The following is a 17,586-nucleotide window of genomic DNA, read 5'->3' as shown; positions in this document are numbered from 1 at the left end:
CAAGCTTTGCGACTCGTGTTTCAGACGCGAATGAACGGACCACCAAACGGTCTTGATTCAACATTCTTGATGGCTCTTATGGCCAACGGTACCTTATGCTAGGGGCGTACAATGCTTGATCCTCGCGCTCAGTGCAGCGCACATTCCTGGCGGTGCGCCAGGTACAAAGCTTCAGCCTCACCAAAGAGAGAGAGAGCCAGGTGCAGAGTACTCTGCTGCCCGTGGATCGCAGAAAAAGCCAAGCACTTTGAAGTGGAGGCTGGTGGGCTCCGCCTGCCTGCATTTGCACAGAAGGATGCGCCCACATCGGAGCAAGCGTCCGGTAAATCCGTCCAACCTGGGCAGGATGTCTGTAAGCAGGCAATTGACCCCATCGCCGCAGGTGCAAGGCAGTCGTGGCGTTGACTTTGTACGACGAATAGCATTGACCGTTCATGAGCTGGAGGATGACCTGGCGGACAGTCAGCCGCCCACGTGGAGGAGAGACACCATATTTTAATGCCCCAACAGTCATGGCCAGTCCCGAAATGGCAGTCGCGGCACAGTGTGTCCAGCTTGCACCATCAAAGTCCTCAGTGCTGCCTGGGGGCGGCATCGATCTGCTCGTGATGAAAGTCAGCTCTGCGGCTCTGGCGGTGCCAGTTCGATGCCTGCTGCATGAGAGAGGGAGGAGCATCTTGCGCTCCCCTCCCCTTCAAGCACAATGAGCCGCCAGGGAAAGAGCATGCCCACTCTGCCTCTGCCCAACCTTTAGACGGCATCATGCATCGCCCGCCAACTTCAACATCTCAAATTGACTCCGGCCTCATGCCAGCCGTGAAGCATTGGACAGCATCTCGTCTCGATATATCAATACACGGACCACCCGTCCACACGCCACCATCATGCCGTCCGTCGTCCAGGACAGCCAGTCACCGACGGTCGCCTCCCACGCTGCGCTAACAACCGAGTTCGCAGCAGCCCCGGCCGCTGAGCAGACCTGGGATGACTTTGAGCACAATAGCAGTCCTGGTCAGCAACATTCGATGCAATCTGATACCTCTGACCCGTCGCCAATGCAATGGTCTTCGCCAGGTGTACAGACTACAAGTACGCCAGACCATGCCACACCTGTGGAGAGCGACACCACGCCAGCTGATTTCGATGCCGAAACGCTGGAGGAACAAAGAGAAATCGACGCGGCTCGGGGTCGACTATATACCACCATAAAGTATCATCCGGAGGTCAGATTCTTTCTGGAAATCGCCCCTACGTGCTCGACGCCCGCGTCCTGCAGGCGCCCTCTCTGTGGCAAAGCGATCGAATGTGGCGCATATCGAGTCACTCCGCGTTCCATTTGCGGCTCAGCCACGATGAAGTTCCGTGAGTAATCTCCTGGGCAGTAGGCTTCACTGGCAAACCGTCTGACGAGCCCGCCAGGCCTCTATCACCTTCGCTGTTTCGAGCAGATTGCAGACTTGGAACATCCAGATTTTATAAAGCTCTTGACGCTGGTCACGAGAAACACATTCACTCAGAGAATCGTCAAGGGCACAGACGGCCGCCACTTGCTGGACGTCGGTGCGGAAAGACTTGCCGTTCGCTAGGCGGAGCGCATGTGGGCACGATAGTACCGGCAGCAAGGCCTTCATGTCGTCGATCTCCCGCAGGACAACTATGACCTCACCGTCGCGGCATCAGCGAGATCCAAGCGCTTGTCAGTGTACAACTTGATCACCTTGGGATTTCAGCCTCTCCCCAGCTCGCTTGCTGCAGTCGAAAGCGATGGCCCAGGGGACCAGGATGAGTGGAACCTCTACCATCACTATCTCTCCAGCGAATTCATGCTTCGTCCAGAGGCTGTCCGTGAGCCGCCTCGCCTCAGCACCATCCTGGAGCGTTGGAGAGATGAGTGTGTGAGTTTACCCACTGTGCGTCCCGAAAGCGCAAAGTGACAGTACTGACAGATGGCGGACCTCAAGCGCATTGCCAATACCCACTGGGACAATTTGACAGAAACAGAACGGACCTATCGAGTGGGCTTATCGGACAAGCACATCCGAGCAACGTCGCGGCTCCGTGTTGCGATCGTACCTCCGTACCTCTGACTAGGGAATATCACTAAGGTGTTGGGTTCGGAGACGAGCACGTAAAAGAGGGGAGTAGTCAAAATTCAGCAGAGAACTCACCATACATAATTTGTTGGCTGCCGTTGGACATCGTCAAGACAGACCTCGTCAGTCCATTACACAGGCATCAGCTACTATGTCACTCATTAGAATTAGAGGAAGACATGGAACAAGTTCGAGTGAAATCACATTGGTTTCTTTTACATGATTATGTGGGTTGGAGGACGCCTGCTCTTCTGGTCTAAAACTCGACATGTTGCTGTGAGAACTGTCTGTTTGATTGGCCCATCACATTTTCCATGCCGGACCTGTTCCCATGTGAATAACAACTACGTGCACCACCACTCTTGCTCGGACAGTCTCAAGCGATTTGCCGGCTCCAGGCCCTTCCACGCTTCCATCCTTGCCCCGGCCTCATGAACCTCCTTCCGTAGTGAGGGTGCTGTGAAGTCGACTCACGGGGAAACTCCATTCACTCATTCTCCATCCACAAGCACCATGGGAAAATAATTGCGAACCGCACCGCTTTTCGACACTGATTACAGCGTCCTGGTTGGATTATTCCCGCATACTTCCCCTCAGCCCGCTGTGGATCATCCAGCTCCGTCTACAGGAATATTGTGAACAGCGCGCGATGCTCTAAAACAGATCGATCAGCAATTCCTCTTCCGCCTCCTCTGGCTTCTTCGCCTGCTTGGGCGCTGCTTCGGCTTGGCTGCTTCTCGAAATGGAACTCGAAACCAGGGGAACCAGTGGCAAAGCATTCTGCAAAGTCATCATCGACGGAAAAGAATCAGCGTCCATGAGATTGTTGTCGAATGGTGAGCCGTTGTCCAATGCGCTCCTCGACACGACGCCTTCGCCAACCACGCGATTGCCTGCGGCATCGAGCTGTACTGGTCGATATGTTTCTTCAACAGTAGGTCTTCTGAGGGAAATGTTTGGGCCGCCGGGACTGCCAAGCGATCCGACGTAGTTGGTGACTTTCCATGATGTTGATGGCGGGGGAGCTGCTTGGGATGGGACATGGGCGGGAGGCTCTCTATTCCTGAGCTTGGGTTCACGCTTGCTGGGACTTTCTTGGGCGTGCGGTACGTTGGGGCGGTCCTCAAAATCCGTATCTCGAAGAGAAGCACCAGTAAATGCAGTGCATGGGCAAGAGCAGTCCTCAGCGCATGTATTCTGGCAGACATGACCACAACGAAGGGGCTTGCTGCAGGGGCTGAGGCACTGCAGCTTGGAATGAGGCATCCTGTACACAAGTAGAGTCAGCTCAACGCGTCTTGGTTTTCATCACTCAGAGACTTACGGATGACACTTGCGCCGACATGTGTGGCCGCAGGACAGCTGACCCTGGCATGGCTGCTGGCAGCCTCCATCGTGTTCAGTCCACTCCACCGGATGCTTGACCTCAGACTTGTTTCCGTGGTTCTTGCAGACCAGTGGTAGACAAGAAGTGTCAAGCATTTTGCCTTGTCGCTGAAACGTCGCCGCCACGGGATGCCACATTTCTCGCGACGTCTTGCCCGCGCTGCAGAAGTTGACCGCGTTGCCGAAGACAAAGAAGCCCAGTTTAGCTCTGCTGATCGAGACGACTCCTCGATTCTTGTTGGCGACAAAGCCAGCCGCATGCGGCCCATTCTCGCCATTGCTTCGCACCAGCGAGAGGATGACAATGTCATTCTCCTCGCCTTGATAGGAGTCTACCGTGCGAATCATTTTCTCGGGAAACGTCCATCGGAGGAGCTGTCGGCGGACTTCGGTGACCAGCTTCTTGCACTGACCACGATAGAAGGTCAAGATTGTGATTCTCGAGGGGTCAACGCCGTTCATCAGCAAGTACTTGGCAAAGCCCACAACCATTTCGGCTTCAAACACATTGAGTCGCGACAGGTTCTCGTCCTGCGAGTCGCTCCATGTGTGGTGGAAAAAGAACGAGTTGTGGGGAAGCCCCTCAACAGTCTGCGGGCGCGTGCTGACGATAGGGTGGTCGACCAATCTCGGATAGAACGGGTTCAGTAATTGGCGCAGAGGCGAGATCATGCGCCGCTGCATATTGAGCATCGTGTAAGGCAGATTGAGCCTCACGAGCCTCTCGAACATCGACACCTTGAGGTTGAACGGCTCCTCAGACAGGTCCTGGACATCTGTGCTCGGAGCAAGCTGCTGATGATCGCCCACAAGGAGGAGCTGATGCAGACACCCGGGAAGCCCGGCAGTAATGTTTGCCTCTCGTGTCTCCGCAGCCTCTTCGATCAGGATAGTGCGTGGGCTCAGAGCAGAGAGGAGCCCGCGATACTTTGTCAATCCCGTCGTCGTGCATCCAATTACCTCAACCTGTGCAGCTCTCAGAGATTTGACGTCAGTGAGCCAGCGCAGGCTTTTCTGCTTCTTGCTGAGCTCGACTGCCTGCAGAAGTAACTTGCGGAAGGCGATGGTTTGTTTCTCTACCAAAGTTGCCTGCCAGTAGCGATAAATCGCACCGCGAAGGTTCGGGTCCATATGGTATGGATCCGGGTGTTCCATTTCTTCCAGGATCTCCTTCTCGGTAGGCGCAAGGTCAGGAGGAATTGCTCCAGTCCACTTTGGACGCAGAGGAATCCACTGCCCAAGGAGTCGATCATCATCGGCGTCGTCATGGCTTATGCAGGCATCTGGATCTACGTCTGCCTGCTCGACCTCTCTGCCGCCGGTCTCTGGTTCCACCTCCAAGACAGCGAAGAGGGGGTCCTTGTACTCGTGTGGTCGGATTTCCAAAAGGTCATCCCTAAGCCACAGACCAATGCGGCCAACTTGCTGCTCATCCTCTTCGTTTTCCCACTCGGTGTCAATGAAGTGGTGGTGTTGCTCTGCCGTGATCAGGCCAGCGTTATATAGCTGGTCCGGAGTCAGCGGGCGCTCAGTGAAGGTCTCGGTGACGAAGTTCTGTATCTGGTTACAGAGCCGTTTGCGCTCCTTCTCGCATTGGCCGTACTCCTTACTGCCTTGACGGTCCTTGGCACGCATCTCTTGACGGATGTTGTACATGGAGCGCTTCTTTATATCCTCGTTCTGGGTCCGACCGCCAAGACGGGCAATCTCATAGCCAAGACCGAGAAGGAGAGCCATGATCTGGTCAACAGCGTGGTTGGTTTGTGCCGAGACAATGACGGCCTCTTTGCCACGAGCCTGGTTGTTGAGCAGAATCTGCAGCACTTGTACAGAAGTGAAGGTCTTGCCAGTTCCTGGAGGTCCTTGGACAATCGCGCATTCCTTGGTCAACATGCGGTGCACGGCTTCAAGCTGTGAATTGTCGAGATTCGTGTATCCTGAGATTTGCTCCGGCGCTATTCCGTGTAGGACAAACTTGTTTGTAAAGTTGTCTCGGGCGATCTTGATCCTGCTGTCAAACTCGTCGTCGGAGAGCTGTGAATCATCGGGCAGGTGGTGGATCAGGGAGCTGATGTCCTTGTATGGACCTGATCTGATATAAGAAGCAGGTTCGTCGTCCTGGCAGCCGTCCACGAGGTATTTGTCGATTGGGGTAGGGTTCATAGCCATGTGCTGCAGTCCAACCATCGCATGGCGAGTAGCTTCGAAAAAGCCGTGACGGGACTCAATCATGACCAATTCCTCGAGCGGATCAAGAATGGCGTCTTTGATGTCACCCCAAAAGAACTGAATGGTCGGCGGGTTCTGGTTCAAGCCATCCTCGTAGTAATGGTCGGCAATCACTGCCGGCATGCAGAGCGTGCGGAAGCCATCCCTGGCAGTAGAAAGCGCGACAAGGCTTCCGGTACGAAGTCGGGTGCTGTGCTGCCAGTCGATCTTCTTGCCAGCCCGCTCGGTCGAGAACTGTACTCTGCAAACAGGCCCCAGACGCGTCATGAGGTAGCCCTGGACAAAGACCTGGGAAACATTAGTCAGAGCTGCAGCTTTACTGGAGAATGTGAGCAATGATCAAACCTTTGTGTAGATGCAGCTCTCATTGTTGTCCTTCATAGTAGGTTCGTCCTTGAATGCAGAGATCGCCCTGCGAAGCCACGCAACAGTCTCCTCACGGTGAAGGCGGTACTGGATCTCTAGGTATTGATCCTTGCTTTTGTAGGGTCGGTCTACAGGATTCACCGGAACGTTCTTCTGAAGCTTCGCTTTCCAAGCGGGACTTCCCTCGTCCACATTGAGCTCATCTGCGGTCGGGATCTCTAGCATTTGTCTCCAGTCGCCACCAGCTCTTGTGGGATTGTGGTATACATGCTGCTGAATCATCTGGAGCTCACGCTGGTGATGGATGAGAAAATGGTCAGTCGCGTGTTTTGACGGGGTTGCAGAGAGAGCAAACGGGTGAAGATGAGCCCTCACCTCGGTGACTTGAGCAAGAGAGGCTGGCGGAGTAGTAGGTAAACTCCCGCTGCTGCCATTGCCAGTGGCGTTGGCGTGGTGGGCGGCGCGCGCATCTTCGAGCGGAAGGAAGCGATTGCCCCCTCTGCCGGTGTTGCCTTTCTTCCGGCCGTTGCGCATGCTTGTGAATGGGCGCGCAATTGGTGGTCTCGTCGTATCAGTCGCACTGCTGGTTGAGATGTCGTCAAGATGCTGGTGCGCGGAAAGATCCTGGAGGAGTTGGATGGAGGCTTGCAAACAAAAACGAAAAAAGTGCTTCTGACAGACCTGTGTGATGCGGTGAGTGGAGGTGGCAGTGGGCAGCTCAATGGACATTGCCTTGGTGCAAACGGACCTCGAGGCGAGAACAATGACCACAGAGCTGGCAGGTGCGACTGGCGGCGTGCCTGCAGAATCGTTGCTCCGGACGACCAACTACAGCCTTCGCTGAGGCACCGGCAGTGCATGCACAAACGTCACAGGTCCCAATCAAAATACAAGCACGACAGCAATGGGGTAGCAATGGACAGTAATGTGGTATCTATTGATCGCCGCCCGTGTATTGCCAAGTCTTCATCTATTACTCCGGAACATTGATCTCGTATCCAATGAGACACTCCGTGTGGCTTCCCTCCCAGCCTCTGTTCCCCGCCGTGCTCAGCATGAACCGGCCGCCCGGATCGAGCCACAGAGTGCTGATGACACCCGCGCGCGGCGGGCCGGGCACAATCAAGAACGGCGGCGGCGCGTTCTTGCTCGTGTTCTCGCTGTGCAAGTCGTACAATCTGAGAATATCGTGGCTGGCACAGATCAGATGCCGGCCGTTGGGCATTGCCCGGACGCAGCTGACCGCCCCAGAGCCCGCGGGGAATTTGAACACCCGCGAAGGTTCCCAGCCTCTGCGCGCCTGGTTGATGTTGAATTCCTCTACCGTGCCGTTGCGGCGCCCCACGTAGATCCAGTTGCCGTCAGGCGACCACGTCGCGCCCATGCACCAGGGCGGCACTCCAGGCCGGTTGCCAATGCGAGCGACAGGGTTCTGCATGCGGCGATCCCAGATTCGTATTGTGCCGTCGAAACAGGCAGAGAAGAACGTGCTGTCGGATGTCTGTGGGCTTGTGTGGTGTGCGGGCGCAGACGCAGGCGAGTCGCCCGGGGCGGAGGCGAATATCATGGATGGTGACTCGGGGTTGAGCCCCATTGGCTGCGAGTCTTCTATCTTGAATGTGTCGCCCGATGCGGCCATGTCCAGTCCATTCTGTGTGCCACTCCCTGTAATGTCATCGGTTGGGCCACTGGCTTCTGGGAAGTCTGGCAAGGGGTCCATCGACATGATGTCGGTAGCCAGGCCGTGTTCATCGCCGTCAGGGTTCGTGGTGGTCATTGTCGAATCCCCGAGCCCTTCTGCCAGAGTCGAATCGAGCTGCGTAGATGTGTCAAGCGGCTGCACAGCTGGTGCCGCCGTTGGATCGGTGTCAAAAGCTGGGACCGACATGTCGAAGTCGCCAATGCCTTCGCCGGCATCGTCATTGGTCGTGTTGACATTCCCTGGGTTCTCTGCAGAGTCTTGCATCATCGCCCGTGAGAACTCGTTGTCATCGTCCCCGCCAAAGGCACCCATGCCATCGTTATCTCCGAACAGATCTGAGCCGGCTGTCGGGCTGCCGCCGAAGAGGCTGTCTTGCCCGGGACTACCAGGCGCGTCACCAGCTGTTGCCTCGACAGCGGCGCCATCCAGAGCCGCGGCACTAAGATCAAAACTACCATCCAGGCCATTCGTGTCGAGCTTAAAGTCTTGACCATCCCCCAGAGGGAAGGAGCCATTGGCAGTAGTGGGTGCAGCATTGTTGCTGAAGAACGTCTCACTCGGTAACTCCTCGAGCCCCGCCTCGGCTGGGATCAGGGCGCCGCCCATGGGCCGCACCTCGATGGCGGAGATTTGGCCATTGTTGCCATCAAAGGATCGGGTGACGGCCCCCGTGTTCAGATCCCAGTCGTAGATGTTCTTGTCCCAACTACCGCTGAGCACAGACTTCTCGTCCGCGCCGAGCGACAGCACGCTGACCGCGTTGGTGTGCTTCTGCAGGCAGGCTATCCGCTTGCCCTCGTCGTGCCGCACACTCTGCAGGTTGATGCCACCACTCTCAAGACCAGACAGGCACCACAGCGCCTGTGAGTGCACAGCCAGACTGTAGACGGGGCTGAGGACCAGGTCATCCGCTCTCGCACCAGGGGCTTGCGGTTCGGCATTCTCCCAGTATGACATGAGAATGCCCGCCTTGGTGACCGAGTCTACGAACGGGTGGCGCTGCGCCACCGTGAGGAGGGTCTTGCCATTGATGGTGCCTGGCCCGTCGTATTTACGGATATACCCGTCAGTGCCACCCGTCATCCAATAACGCAAGTCTGGCGTGACCGCGATGGCATTGATGCTGGTAGCCATGGGCGCCGCCATTGTCGGTATTATGTCGTACGTCTTGGCGTTGAGGACCTGTGGGCGCAAGACCGGCTGCCATTTCGGAGTGCCTGAGCCTGGAGAGGGCGTGGCCGATGTGCGCTTGATCGACGGCCCGTCGCCGGAAGCCGAGCCAGCGCGGGCCTGCGAGTCCGTTCCGCCGTCTTGTGTGCCTTCGCCTCCTTCGTCGTCGTCGTTTTCATTGTCCCCAGCGTTGTCGTCGTCGTCGTCGTCATCGTTGTCATTGTCATCATCGTCTTCGTTGTCATTATCGCCGTCCTGATTCTCGTCATCGGCTGGGTCTGGGTCGCGCGCATCTTGCATGAGCTCATCCTCCTGGTCCTGCTCGTTGTCGGAGCTGTCGTTGGAGTACCGGTCGAACTCCATCCTGAGGGCAGGTTGTCGCGAACCGGCTCGAGGCCGCCGCTATCAGTGCGCGGTCGCGGACGTGCGAGATGTATGGGTTGGGATGAGCCTAATGGGAGAATCGCCGCGGTTTCGGGTGCGATAGGAGGTCTTGCGCCTCTAAGGTCGCAGTTGGCGCACCCGAGGGAGCCCGAAAGCTTGAGGAGTCGCCCGGGGCCACTGCAGCAGCAGCTGCCAATACTGCTGCTCAGGCTGCTGAAGTGGCGGGATTCGTGGTCAGCGCGGAGCCTGATGTCGAGCGGGTGCGTGTGCGAAGCTGCGTGGCGGCGAGGGGATGACAATGGAAGCCGTGCGACATTGCGCCTGGGGGGCGGTTCAGTGCGGAGGTGAAGTCGGCAGAGGCTCCCGGCGCGTCAGAAATGCAGGTACGGCCCTGGAGAGAGTGCGGAGGCGCGGGCGGGCCTGGCCCCACTTGCACCCCGTTCCAGGTCGCGTTGTCACTGCATGTCACCTTTGATGTCGACGGGGCACTTAAGGTACGATTCTTGTCTCGAACCACCTTGGCTCAATCTTCAGACTGCTCAGACGGCGCAATGACGGAGTCATTGAACGACTTCAGCGGTGCCTAGGTCCGCGCAGTCTTGGCCTGGCTGTGCCAGGACTCCGCCATCGACAGAGCTGCTCGAAAGGGCCTGGCCATGGTCGCTGCAAGCAACGACCTGACCGCCCTGGACAAAGAGCCAGTGCTACTCCAACACATGCAGTTTGAGGGTATTCTCGTGGGGCAGAATGTCGCCATCAACAGCGCTTCCTCCCCTCCAAGGAGCAACAGCCGCAGTACAGCTGCGGCTGCACCACCCGCCGCTCCTCCTACTCGTAAACGCAAGGCTGGGAGCAGTCTCGCCCAAGCAACCACGCACTGCGAGAGATCAGCCACGTCCGAGGCTCCTGAGCGCCGCGTCTGTGTGACCTGCAGCAAGGCCTATGAGTCCGCAAACAACCACGACCGCGCGTGCCTGTCTCATGGCGGTCAGTCAGAGCCTGCCTCTCTAACCCTCCCCTCCCCCCCCCCCCCCCCCCAAACGCACACACACACACACATATGTGCCAAGTGAAGCCTCGAGATATATGGGACAATAGTCGGGCTGTGGGGAAATGCCCTGTCAACTGACCCGCCTCACCATGCTGCGAGTAGGTTTCCAAATCCTCAATGATAACGATCGCTATTGGGACCTCCCCTCCCGGACACGCGACGAACAAGAAACCCATAGGGAGGAAGTTCGCCTTTGTCACCCCAAAGGCTTCACGTGGGTCTACTGCGGGAGAGACGGGACAAGCCCCGGATGTAGGCGTCGCCCCCACCAAGGCAGGCGGAAACTTTGAACCTCTTTCCACGACGCACAACCGAAAGGCGGTGTGCAGAAGGGAGCGGGCGGGCGCGAGCAGACCCCAGCGCCGTCAGCGTGGATGACAGTGAAGACGGATGACGAGGATTTCGAGGACTTTTTCGAGGATGAGTTGTCTCACGGCGTGGTCTCGACAAAGCCCTTGATCGTGTCGAGTATATTTAGCCCCTGTCGGGTATCTTCAGGCCCTTTGTTTGGTGGCACGCTGTATAATCTTCGTGCTCCACTCACAGCATCTGACAAGGCCATGCCATTTTTTGATATGGTCACAGCGTTTGTCGTCTACTCGGCCGAGCAACGGGTGGGAGCAACTCAATCAAGCCTCTAACGAGAAGGACAATAGAACGGCGCCGGGAAACATGATTTAGTCGGTCGTCACGGCAGAGCTAGCATATCCTTGGCAGCTACTTTGACCCAGTGCCAGGGTTTCAAGTGGAACTGAAACCCAACAGGGATTGAACCCACAAGCAGTATTGGATGTGGTTGACAGGGTATGTATCTTCAAGTCTACGCAGTATATAGTAATGGGGCGCAGGAACAGCTTCCTTATAATACGCAATACGCAATTTCAACTAGCCACATCTCTGCGGCCAAGGGCGGTATCTGACGAAAAGGTGCTCTTCTTTTTCAGTCTTACGCCCATCATCCTATGCTGCGTGCTGTACCGCGATATCGTGCTGGGGCCGTCCACTGTGACGGCACCGGCCGATAACGACGACCTCGGCGCCTCGTCCGTTGAGGTGTGGAAGAACTGGTCGTGCCGCCTTCCCGTCTGGGTGAAGGCTATCAGCTCGTTGAGGATGACGAACTCGAGCTTGAGCTTGATGCTGTACACGACGGGCTTGTACGTCGTCTGGATCTGGAAGTTCCCGCTGTATTCGGTGCCGAGGAGGCTGGCGTCGAGCAGGACCGTCATGACGAAGAGGACGACGAGATGGCGGAGGACGCGCCGCCCCGCGGCGCGCTTGACCGCCAGGAGGGGCGTGAAGCTCGTGGCGGCCTCCCACACGTACAGCCCGGATATGATGGTCTCCTGGATGAAGAAGCCGGCGAGCTGTATCTTTTCGTACACGTCAAAGGCGTCAAAGAAGGGATCGGGATTGCCGCTGTTGCTGGCGAGGAACAGGATCGACACGGGGATGTGGAGGACGACAAAGTTGAAGATGATCATGGTGGCGACGAGCCGGGTCTTCCAGCGGTCAGGCGTGAGCAGCCCCAGGCGCGAGTAGAGCACGACAGACTGGCCAGTCACCATGCACCACCACCCGACGACGGTGACGACGCACATTGGCAGGTTTGGCGCAAGCGCGAAGAACCGTAGGAAGACGGCAATGGTGTGTATGAAGATGCCGAATGTGGCGACGAGCAGGCTCCAGAAGTAGAGCCCGCGCTTCCGACGGAAGACGGCGAAGATGCTGATGGTGATCTCCACGGTGTTGAAGATGGCGATGCCAAAGAAGCCCGCAATCAGCATCGCGATGGGCAGCGACACATCGATCGGCCCCGTCTCTCCCGACATGGCGGCCACGGGGCTCGCAGCAGGCAGCTTCGAAGCTTGTAGAGCTATCGGCACGCGCAGGATCTCATGATGGGGTGCCTGCTGCAGGGTGCTTGACAGCGACCAGCCGAGTCTTAGTCGTCAAACGGACACAACGGACGCATCTTGACATGTTGAGTGTGCAACCGGTGCTTCCAAGTTTTGCTCCCGACGTGTGGCCGTGGTCCCTGCGGTGGTCCTGGCTGAGGGTTTTATGGCATGCCAGCCTTTCCCCCCCTTCGCTTGGGGGGGGAAACTGCGCTAGCTGTTGTGGCGTGGGCGCATGGTTTCCGGGGCAGGTTCCCCGAGTCAGGCGCTGCAGGCGAGCAGCCACCGCGCCGGCCGCTGTGCCCTCCCACTGGCTGCGTCGCCTTGGCCCGCCGCTAACGTTGTGCCGTCTCTGACAGACAGTCCAGCCACCAAACTCAAATGTAGGGCCTGTGCTTTCCCAACCGCTGCCAAAGCAGGCCCTCGGCAGGTGCCATACACACGTTTACTTGGTAGGTACAGCCGCGGAACAATGGCCTGCAGGTTTGCCGTGCATGCCAGTCGAGTCGAGGGCGGTGTCGTGTCAATGTCCTCCCGCTTGACACAAATTAGGCGAGCCCCCCGAATCAGGGCCCCCCCTCTACCATAGTAGCAACCGGAAACGCTACTCGGCTGGTTACCTTATGGTCTGGCACCTTATCCTTAATTGGCTGCGCGGTCCGGAGAAGCCCTCCCCCACAGCCCGGATTAAGCACTATGGTAGCGGTTCGAGCTCGATGCCGGGCCCGGGCCAGTGATCCTTGACATCTCGATCCCCACCTCCGCCTCGCTACGGAGATGTGGCATTTTCATATACGTAATAATTCCCATAGCCCGTCCCTAAAGTGCCCGCCCCGAGCGCATCTCGCGCCGCTTCGCCACCTGCGAATTTCGAATTATTTCCAGGACCCCGCTCTTCACGATCCCCTACGCCGTCGTTGAGAGGCTGAGAAGGAAAGTACGTGGGACTGCATGTCATCCGCTCGGGTATCCTGTTGGACCAAGGAACCGAGCAGAGTCTGGGGCCGTTGTGGAGTGCTGGGCCGGGAGCCGTAGCCGACCGGACCCAGAAGTCAGCCGTAGGTAATTTGCATCATACCACATCCCATGCAGATATTAATACAGACCAGGGAGTTAGACTTGGTTTAAAAGATCAATCAAGCGAATGCCCGTCCTTTCGTACGGAGGTGCCTTGCAAAACTTTTCGCCTAGAGCGCCACGCGTCTACCAGCTGGCAGGAGCTTTGGTGAAGGAGACGCACAGTACCTCTCTATCAGCTCCATGCTTTATACCCCCTGACAAGATCACCAAACAACCCCTGGAAAGCAAATTTGTTGCTAGGGCTAGATCGAAGTGAATTTGTGTTGAGAATAGGTTCCTTGTATATTGCTTGCCTCTCCTCTCTATTCTATTGCAGAAGGGGAGACAGATCCCTTAGTTATTCAAGGAGGTTGCAGGTCGACACCGGCCTTGTCCCAACAAATCCGACAATTTGGAGCGACTCTGGCAATCAGCTGGCAGCCAAGACGGCACGGTCGTGCTAGGCGAAGAGTTTTGCAAGGCACCTCCATACTGAGAAATGGTTCGTCTATTCTAGGGAGTGGGTATGTCTGAGAAGAATAGCATGTATGTACAGTAAATAAATAATAGAAAGTAGAAAAAAACAAATCCCAGGAGAGTATAAGAGACGTCAAAAACAGGAAAAACAAAAGCGACGGCTTTCTTGATGCTAGTCCCCAACGACGACCGACCAGCCCGCTTCATCCCAAGACCCTTCCTTTTCATTTCTCACAAGTCCACCTTCTCCCACCGCGATGGCACCGGCCAGAGCTCCTCAAACACCCTGCCCATGACGTCCTTGACCTTGCCCACCTCGCCGTCGTCGGTGGTCATGACGTCGTCGTTCAGGCACCACTGGCCAAACTTCCTGCCCATGCGCACCCCGCGCTCGAGCAGCTCGCGCTCCGCCTGCTCCGCGTCCTTGACCATGACAAACTTCATCGCGTCCGTGTCGACGACGGTGTGCTGGTACTTCTTGAGGGCGCGCAGGACGACCTGCCTGTCGCGCTTCTGCGCGGCGCTGCCGTTGCGAGGGGGCAGCAGGGGCTCGAGGCCGCGGTGCTTCTTCGCGTGGGTAGTCGTGGATGATGCTGCTGCTGGCTCCGAGGAGCTCGAGTCTCGTGCGGCCTCGCTCCTTTCCTTTTTCTGACCTGCCGGCGCCGCCGCCGCTGCCGCAGCCGCAGCCTCGGCCGCGCCCGCCGCGCTGGACAGGAGGAACTTGATCAGGCAGTCGCCACAGCGTGTGTGCTGCGTGCTCAGCCGGGACAAGACGGCCGCCGCGGAGAAGTCTGGGTTCTGGCTGCTGCCCGACGCGTCCGACAGCGGGGAGCCGAAGCTGTCGCCGAAGCACTTGTCGACGGCAAAGTCGTAGCACTTGATGCCCCGGATCGTCTCCGGGCCGTCCAGGCTCGTCCACTGGATGTTGACGTTGACCTTGGGCCGCTCCAGGCCGGCGGCCTCGAGCTCCTCGGGCAGGCGGTAGTACATGCGCTCCCGGTTGGGGTCCTCGAGGGCCGGGGCGGAACCTGGGTCTCCGACGCCGCCGGGCACAATCACGTCTGACAGCGAGTCGGCGTTCTCGTTGCTGCTGGTGCGATGGGAGTCGGTCTGCGGCTGCTGCTGGACGAGCCGGGACCAGCCCGTCTCGATCGCCTGGAGGATCGCCTGCCGCTCGTGCCAGTCGAGGTACCCGTCAGCGTTCGCGTCCGACTTGGAGACGATGAACCCCCACAGCAGGGCCTCGCGGAAGCGCTCGATGCTGTAGTGGAAGGCCGTGAACCACGGGTACAGCTGGAAGTGCGACTCGCCGCGGAAGCGCTCGCACACGCCCCTGTGCGCGGGTCCCGGAAACGAGGCCATCGCCTCGTGCATCACGGCGCGCGACACCGAGTGGCCGAAATGAGCCTGCACGCGGCGCGCGCGCTGGCCGAAGCGGTGGTTGAGCAGGTAGGACGTGTAGTAAAGAAACGGCTTCTCGCCAAAGGTCGGCCACTTGTCCTGCGAGCCGAGCGCCTTGACGTTGTACTTGTCCGGCTTGAAGGCCATGACGGAGCCAAACAGCGGCGAGTAGTAGTCGGACGCGGCGTGGGGCATGCCCAGCAGCATGTCGTCAGACAGCGCGACGAGTCGATCGGTGTTGGAGGGTGTGAGGTGGATCTGCGACTCTATAGAGAGCGAGTTGAAGGTCGGCAGGCATTTCTGCGATTCTTTGCTGAAGAACTCTTCTTGGGGCAGGATCTGCAGGTGTTCGTCCGAGCCGATGTCGTCCCGCATCCATGTCGGCCGCTGGCCCTGCATCTTCTGGCCATCTTTCGTGTACTCGAACCGATCAGGGTTTCGGTCGTGGTTCTGGCCATCAGCTCTGCGGACAGAGTTGACGAGGATCTGTACTTTGTTGAGGAAGCCTGCGGCGTTTGTGTCGAGGCTGCGCAGCGAGTATCTCAGCTCGTTCCAGTCTCGATACCTGTTGACGCCGTGCTCGGCAATCCACTTGCCCTCTGGGTCATTGAGTGGCGACTCGAGCTCGTATTTGTGTCGGAGCTGGTTAAAGGCATCTTCGGAACCGTTGACCCAGTTGTACACAAAGTCAATCTTTGGCTCCTCGAGTCGACCGTGCTTGTATGCATCGTACTGGCCGAAGGCGAACCAGTCGTCTTCCCATCCTTCGAGCTCCACGTCTGCGACGGCATCACTGAGTGGTATTCTCAAGACCTGCGGTAGGCGGGAAGCCGAATGCGAGTTTCCGGACTGGGCGTGATCTTCGGAGGATGAAGTGCCAGCAGTGTTGAGATGTGCCTGCTGTTCTTGTGAAGACGACACACCTGCAGCACCGCCGCCTACCCATCTTGAGGCAGTAGAGGCGTCTGCTCGACTGGGCCGATAGAGTGACAGTGGTGAGTATGTGGGATACTCGCTCGCCCCAAGCCGGTTTCCAAGGAAGAGCCATCCGCCAGCGGCGATACAGAGGAGGCAGACGACTTTGCGGACTGGCCGACAGGTCCATAGCTCTCGAGCTTCAATGGGGGGATCGCCGCCCTTGAAGCTCGCCGAGGCTGAGAACCTCCTCGACGAGGACATGGCTTGCTGGTGGGATATAGACCCGTCGCACGATTTTATCGGATGTTGAATTGTCGGGGGGTTTCCTGGGTACTTGTGACTTTTCGGGACTCTGGAAGGATGGTTTTGATGCTGGGTTTCTTCGCCAAGAAATGTTTTCTCAGTCTGAGTTTGCAGATCGTCCGACGGAGCCGGAGAAGCAAGAGAAGGACGGCAGAAGAACTAAGATTTGGAAGAGCCACGGAGTAGCGAAGTTCTTTCAGCTGGTCTATGGAGTACATCCACCACCACGTGTGCCAATGTTGAGACACGGGGAAAGTGTCTTTGCCATTCTGCGAAGTCTCGGAGGCTGATGGAAACCCTCTGTGCCAAGACCATCGGCCTCACGCGACCTCCTGCCGATCTCGCAGCCCAAGCCCATGGGTTTTGGCAAGGAGGACATTGCACAATTCCGCTTGGGTGGACCTCCTGGATGGCGCCGGCGCATCCATGATCCATCTCGTCTTTTCACAAGCACGCGAGCACGGCCGTGGCGGTTGGAGCTGAGTGGTGATCGCACGCGATCAATTCCCTTTGTCGGGGATCTAGCGAGTTCCAACCCTGGTCGCCAAGACACTAGAGTGTAACCGAGTGTCCGGGACCCTGGCAGACGCAGGGGCGAACAAGCATAAGATGCATGATTCGCAGGGGAGTTGACATGGCGAGATAGCCGTGACCGGGGCCAACTCAATTTTCCACTGCCGATCCCCCCACGTGTAATGATAAGACCACCATGACGCTAAGAGGACTGGCCTGCGGACTGTTTCCTGGCGCTGCAAGATAGGGCTGCCACACTCGCTGATATGACGGTGTATGGGTCCTAGTGGCAGGCCTAATTCTACAGTGACCAGGATCTGCCTGTCTAGGGCCGTTTGACAGGATTTCTATCTCCATTAAAGTCGGGTCTGTGTCGCTCGGGCCATTATTAGCGTGGAAAAAGAGCCTGAAGTCTAGCGCACCAGACCGGTGTAGTATTCGGCGTAATGACAAGAATGATGGCAACCTCGTACGGTGTTGGATCTGTGAAAGCCTGGCAGTCCTGGTATCTGGTACGGCAATCATGCAAAGATCTAGGATGAAGGCGGCATTTGCACCACCTTCATCAAACGTTGTGTGAATGATTGGCTCCGGCAGGCGAAGGAATAGTCGATCCCAAAAGATTAGCCATGTGAC

The 17,586-nt window shown here is 57.6% G+C and overlaps 7 protein-coding genes across 7 annotated transcripts; 3 read left to right on the top strand and 4 right to left on the bottom strand.

Moving 5' to 3' along the window:
• Positions 1 to 780, bottom strand: B0I36DRAFT_133157 (uncharacterized protein). The gene has a single exon (XM_046148243.1). It carries the CDS (start codon positions 674 to 676, stop codon positions 77 to 79), a length of 600 nt encoding a protein of 199 aa, XP_046011766.1. The 5' UTR covers positions 677 to 780; the 3' UTR covers positions 1 to 76.
• B0I36DRAFT_133143 (uncharacterized protein) lies at positions 693 to 1,705 on the top strand. Its single transcript, XM_046148241.1, has 2 exons — positions 693 to 1,362; positions 1,420 to 1,705. The coding sequence occupies exons 1-2, from the start codon at positions 885 to 887 to the stop codon at positions 1,584 to 1,586; spliced, it is 645 nt and encodes a 214-aa protein (XP_046011765.1). The 5' UTR covers positions 693 to 884; the 3' UTR covers positions 1,587 to 1,705.
• On the top strand, positions 1,706 to 2,152 carry B0I36DRAFT_133144 (uncharacterized protein). The gene is made up of 2 exons (XM_046148242.1): positions 1,706 to 1,895; positions 1,962 to 2,152. The coding sequence occupies exons 1-2, from the start codon at positions 1,824 to 1,826 to the stop codon at positions 2,085 to 2,087; spliced, it is 198 nt and encodes a 65-aa protein (XP_046011764.1). The 5' UTR covers positions 1,706 to 1,823; the 3' UTR covers positions 2,088 to 2,152.
• A 171-nt stretch (positions 2,153 to 2,323) lies between these two features.
• On the bottom strand, positions 2,324 to 6,803 carry B0I36DRAFT_411385 (P-loop containing nucleoside triphosphate hydrolase protein; the record flags this gene model as incomplete). Its single annotated transcript, XM_046161935.1, has 4 exons — positions 2,324 to 3,360; positions 3,418 to 5,996; positions 6,054 to 6,368; positions 6,756 to 6,803. The coding sequence occupies 4 exons, from the start codon at positions 6,801 to 6,803 to the stop codon at positions 2,748 to 2,750; spliced, it is 3,555 nt and encodes a 1,184-aa protein (XP_046011763.1). The 3' UTR covers positions 2,324 to 2,747.
• Positions 6,804 to 6,962: 159 nt separating this feature from the next.
• On the bottom strand, positions 6,963 to 9,667 carry B0I36DRAFT_325843 (WD40-repeat-containing domain protein). The gene has a single exon (XM_046154278.1). It carries the CDS (start codon positions 9,307 to 9,309, stop codon positions 7,048 to 7,050), a length of 2,262 nt encoding a protein of 753 aa, XP_046011762.1. The 5' UTR covers positions 9,310 to 9,667; the 3' UTR covers positions 6,963 to 7,047.
• A 165-nt stretch (positions 9,668 to 9,832) lies between these two features.
• Positions 9,833 to 10,967, top strand: B0I36DRAFT_133136 (uncharacterized protein). Its single transcript, XM_046148240.1, has 2 exons — positions 9,833 to 10,317; positions 10,484 to 10,967. The coding sequence occupies exons 1-2, from the start codon at positions 9,987 to 9,989 to the stop codon at positions 10,669 to 10,671; spliced, it is 519 nt and encodes a 172-aa protein (XP_046011761.1). The 5' UTR covers positions 9,833 to 9,986; the 3' UTR covers positions 10,672 to 10,967.
• A 3,079-nt stretch (positions 10,968 to 14,046) lies between these two features.
• B0I36DRAFT_245594 (uncharacterized protein) lies at positions 14,047 to 16,395 on the bottom strand (the record flags this gene model as incomplete). Its single annotated transcript, XM_046150168.1, has 4 exons — positions 14,047 to 14,428; positions 14,528 to 14,823; positions 14,944 to 15,636; positions 15,688 to 16,395. The coding sequence occupies 4 exons, from the start codon at positions 16,393 to 16,395 to the stop codon at positions 14,047 to 14,049; spliced, it is 2,079 nt and encodes a 692-aa protein (XP_046011760.1).
• Between the last annotated feature and the right edge of the window lie 1,191 nt (positions 16,396 to 17,586).

This window comes from Microdochium trichocladiopsis, assembly GCF_020744255.1.
Source record: "Microdochium trichocladiopsis strain MPI-CAGE-CH-0230 chromosome Unknown B0I36scaffold_6, whole genome shotgun sequence".
NCBI lineage: Eukaryota > Fungi > Ascomycota > Sordariomycetes > Xylariales > Microdochiaceae > Microdochium > Microdochium trichocladiopsis.
The sequence above is the reverse complement of the archived record's forward strand: the minus strand, read 5'-3'. Positions and strand labels throughout refer to the sequence as shown.

What these genes read in the sequence shown, in the direction of transcription:
- B0I36DRAFT_133157 (XM_046148243.1), bottom strand. Translation starts at nt 676, where the DNA reads ATGCTCCTCCCTCTCTCATGCAGCAGGCATCGAACTGGCACCGCCAGA.
- B0I36DRAFT_133143 (XM_046148241.1), top strand. Translation starts at nt 885, where the DNA reads ATGCCGTCCGTCGTCCAGGACAGCCAGTCACCGACGGTCGCCTCCCAC. An exon ending in CTCAGCCACGATGAAGTTCC is followed by an intron (nt 1,363 to 1,419) that starts GTGAGTAATCTC and finishes CGAGCCCGCCAG; the next exon opens with GCCTCTATCACCTTCGCTGT.
- B0I36DRAFT_133144 (XM_046148242.1), top strand. Translation starts at nt 1,824, where the DNA reads ATGCTTCGTCCAGAGGCTGTCCGTGAGCCGCCTCGCCTCAGCACCATC. An exon ending in AGCGTTGGAGAGATGAGTGT is followed by an intron (nt 1,896 to 1,961) that starts GTGAGTTTACCC and finishes GCGGACCTCAAG; the next exon opens with CGCATTGCCAATACCCACTG.
- B0I36DRAFT_325843 (XM_046154278.1), bottom strand. Translation starts at nt 9,309, where the DNA reads ATGGAGTTCGACCGGTACTCCAACGACAGCTCCGACAACGAGCAGGAC.
- B0I36DRAFT_133136 (XM_046148240.1), top strand. Translation starts at nt 9,987, where the DNA reads ATGGTCGCTGCAAGCAACGACCTGACCGCCCTGGACAAAGAGCCAGTG. An exon ending in CGCGTGCCTGTCTCATGGCG is followed by an intron (nt 10,318 to 10,483) that starts GTCAGTCAGAGC and finishes TGCTGCGAGTAG; the next exon opens with GTTTCCAAATCCTCAATGAT.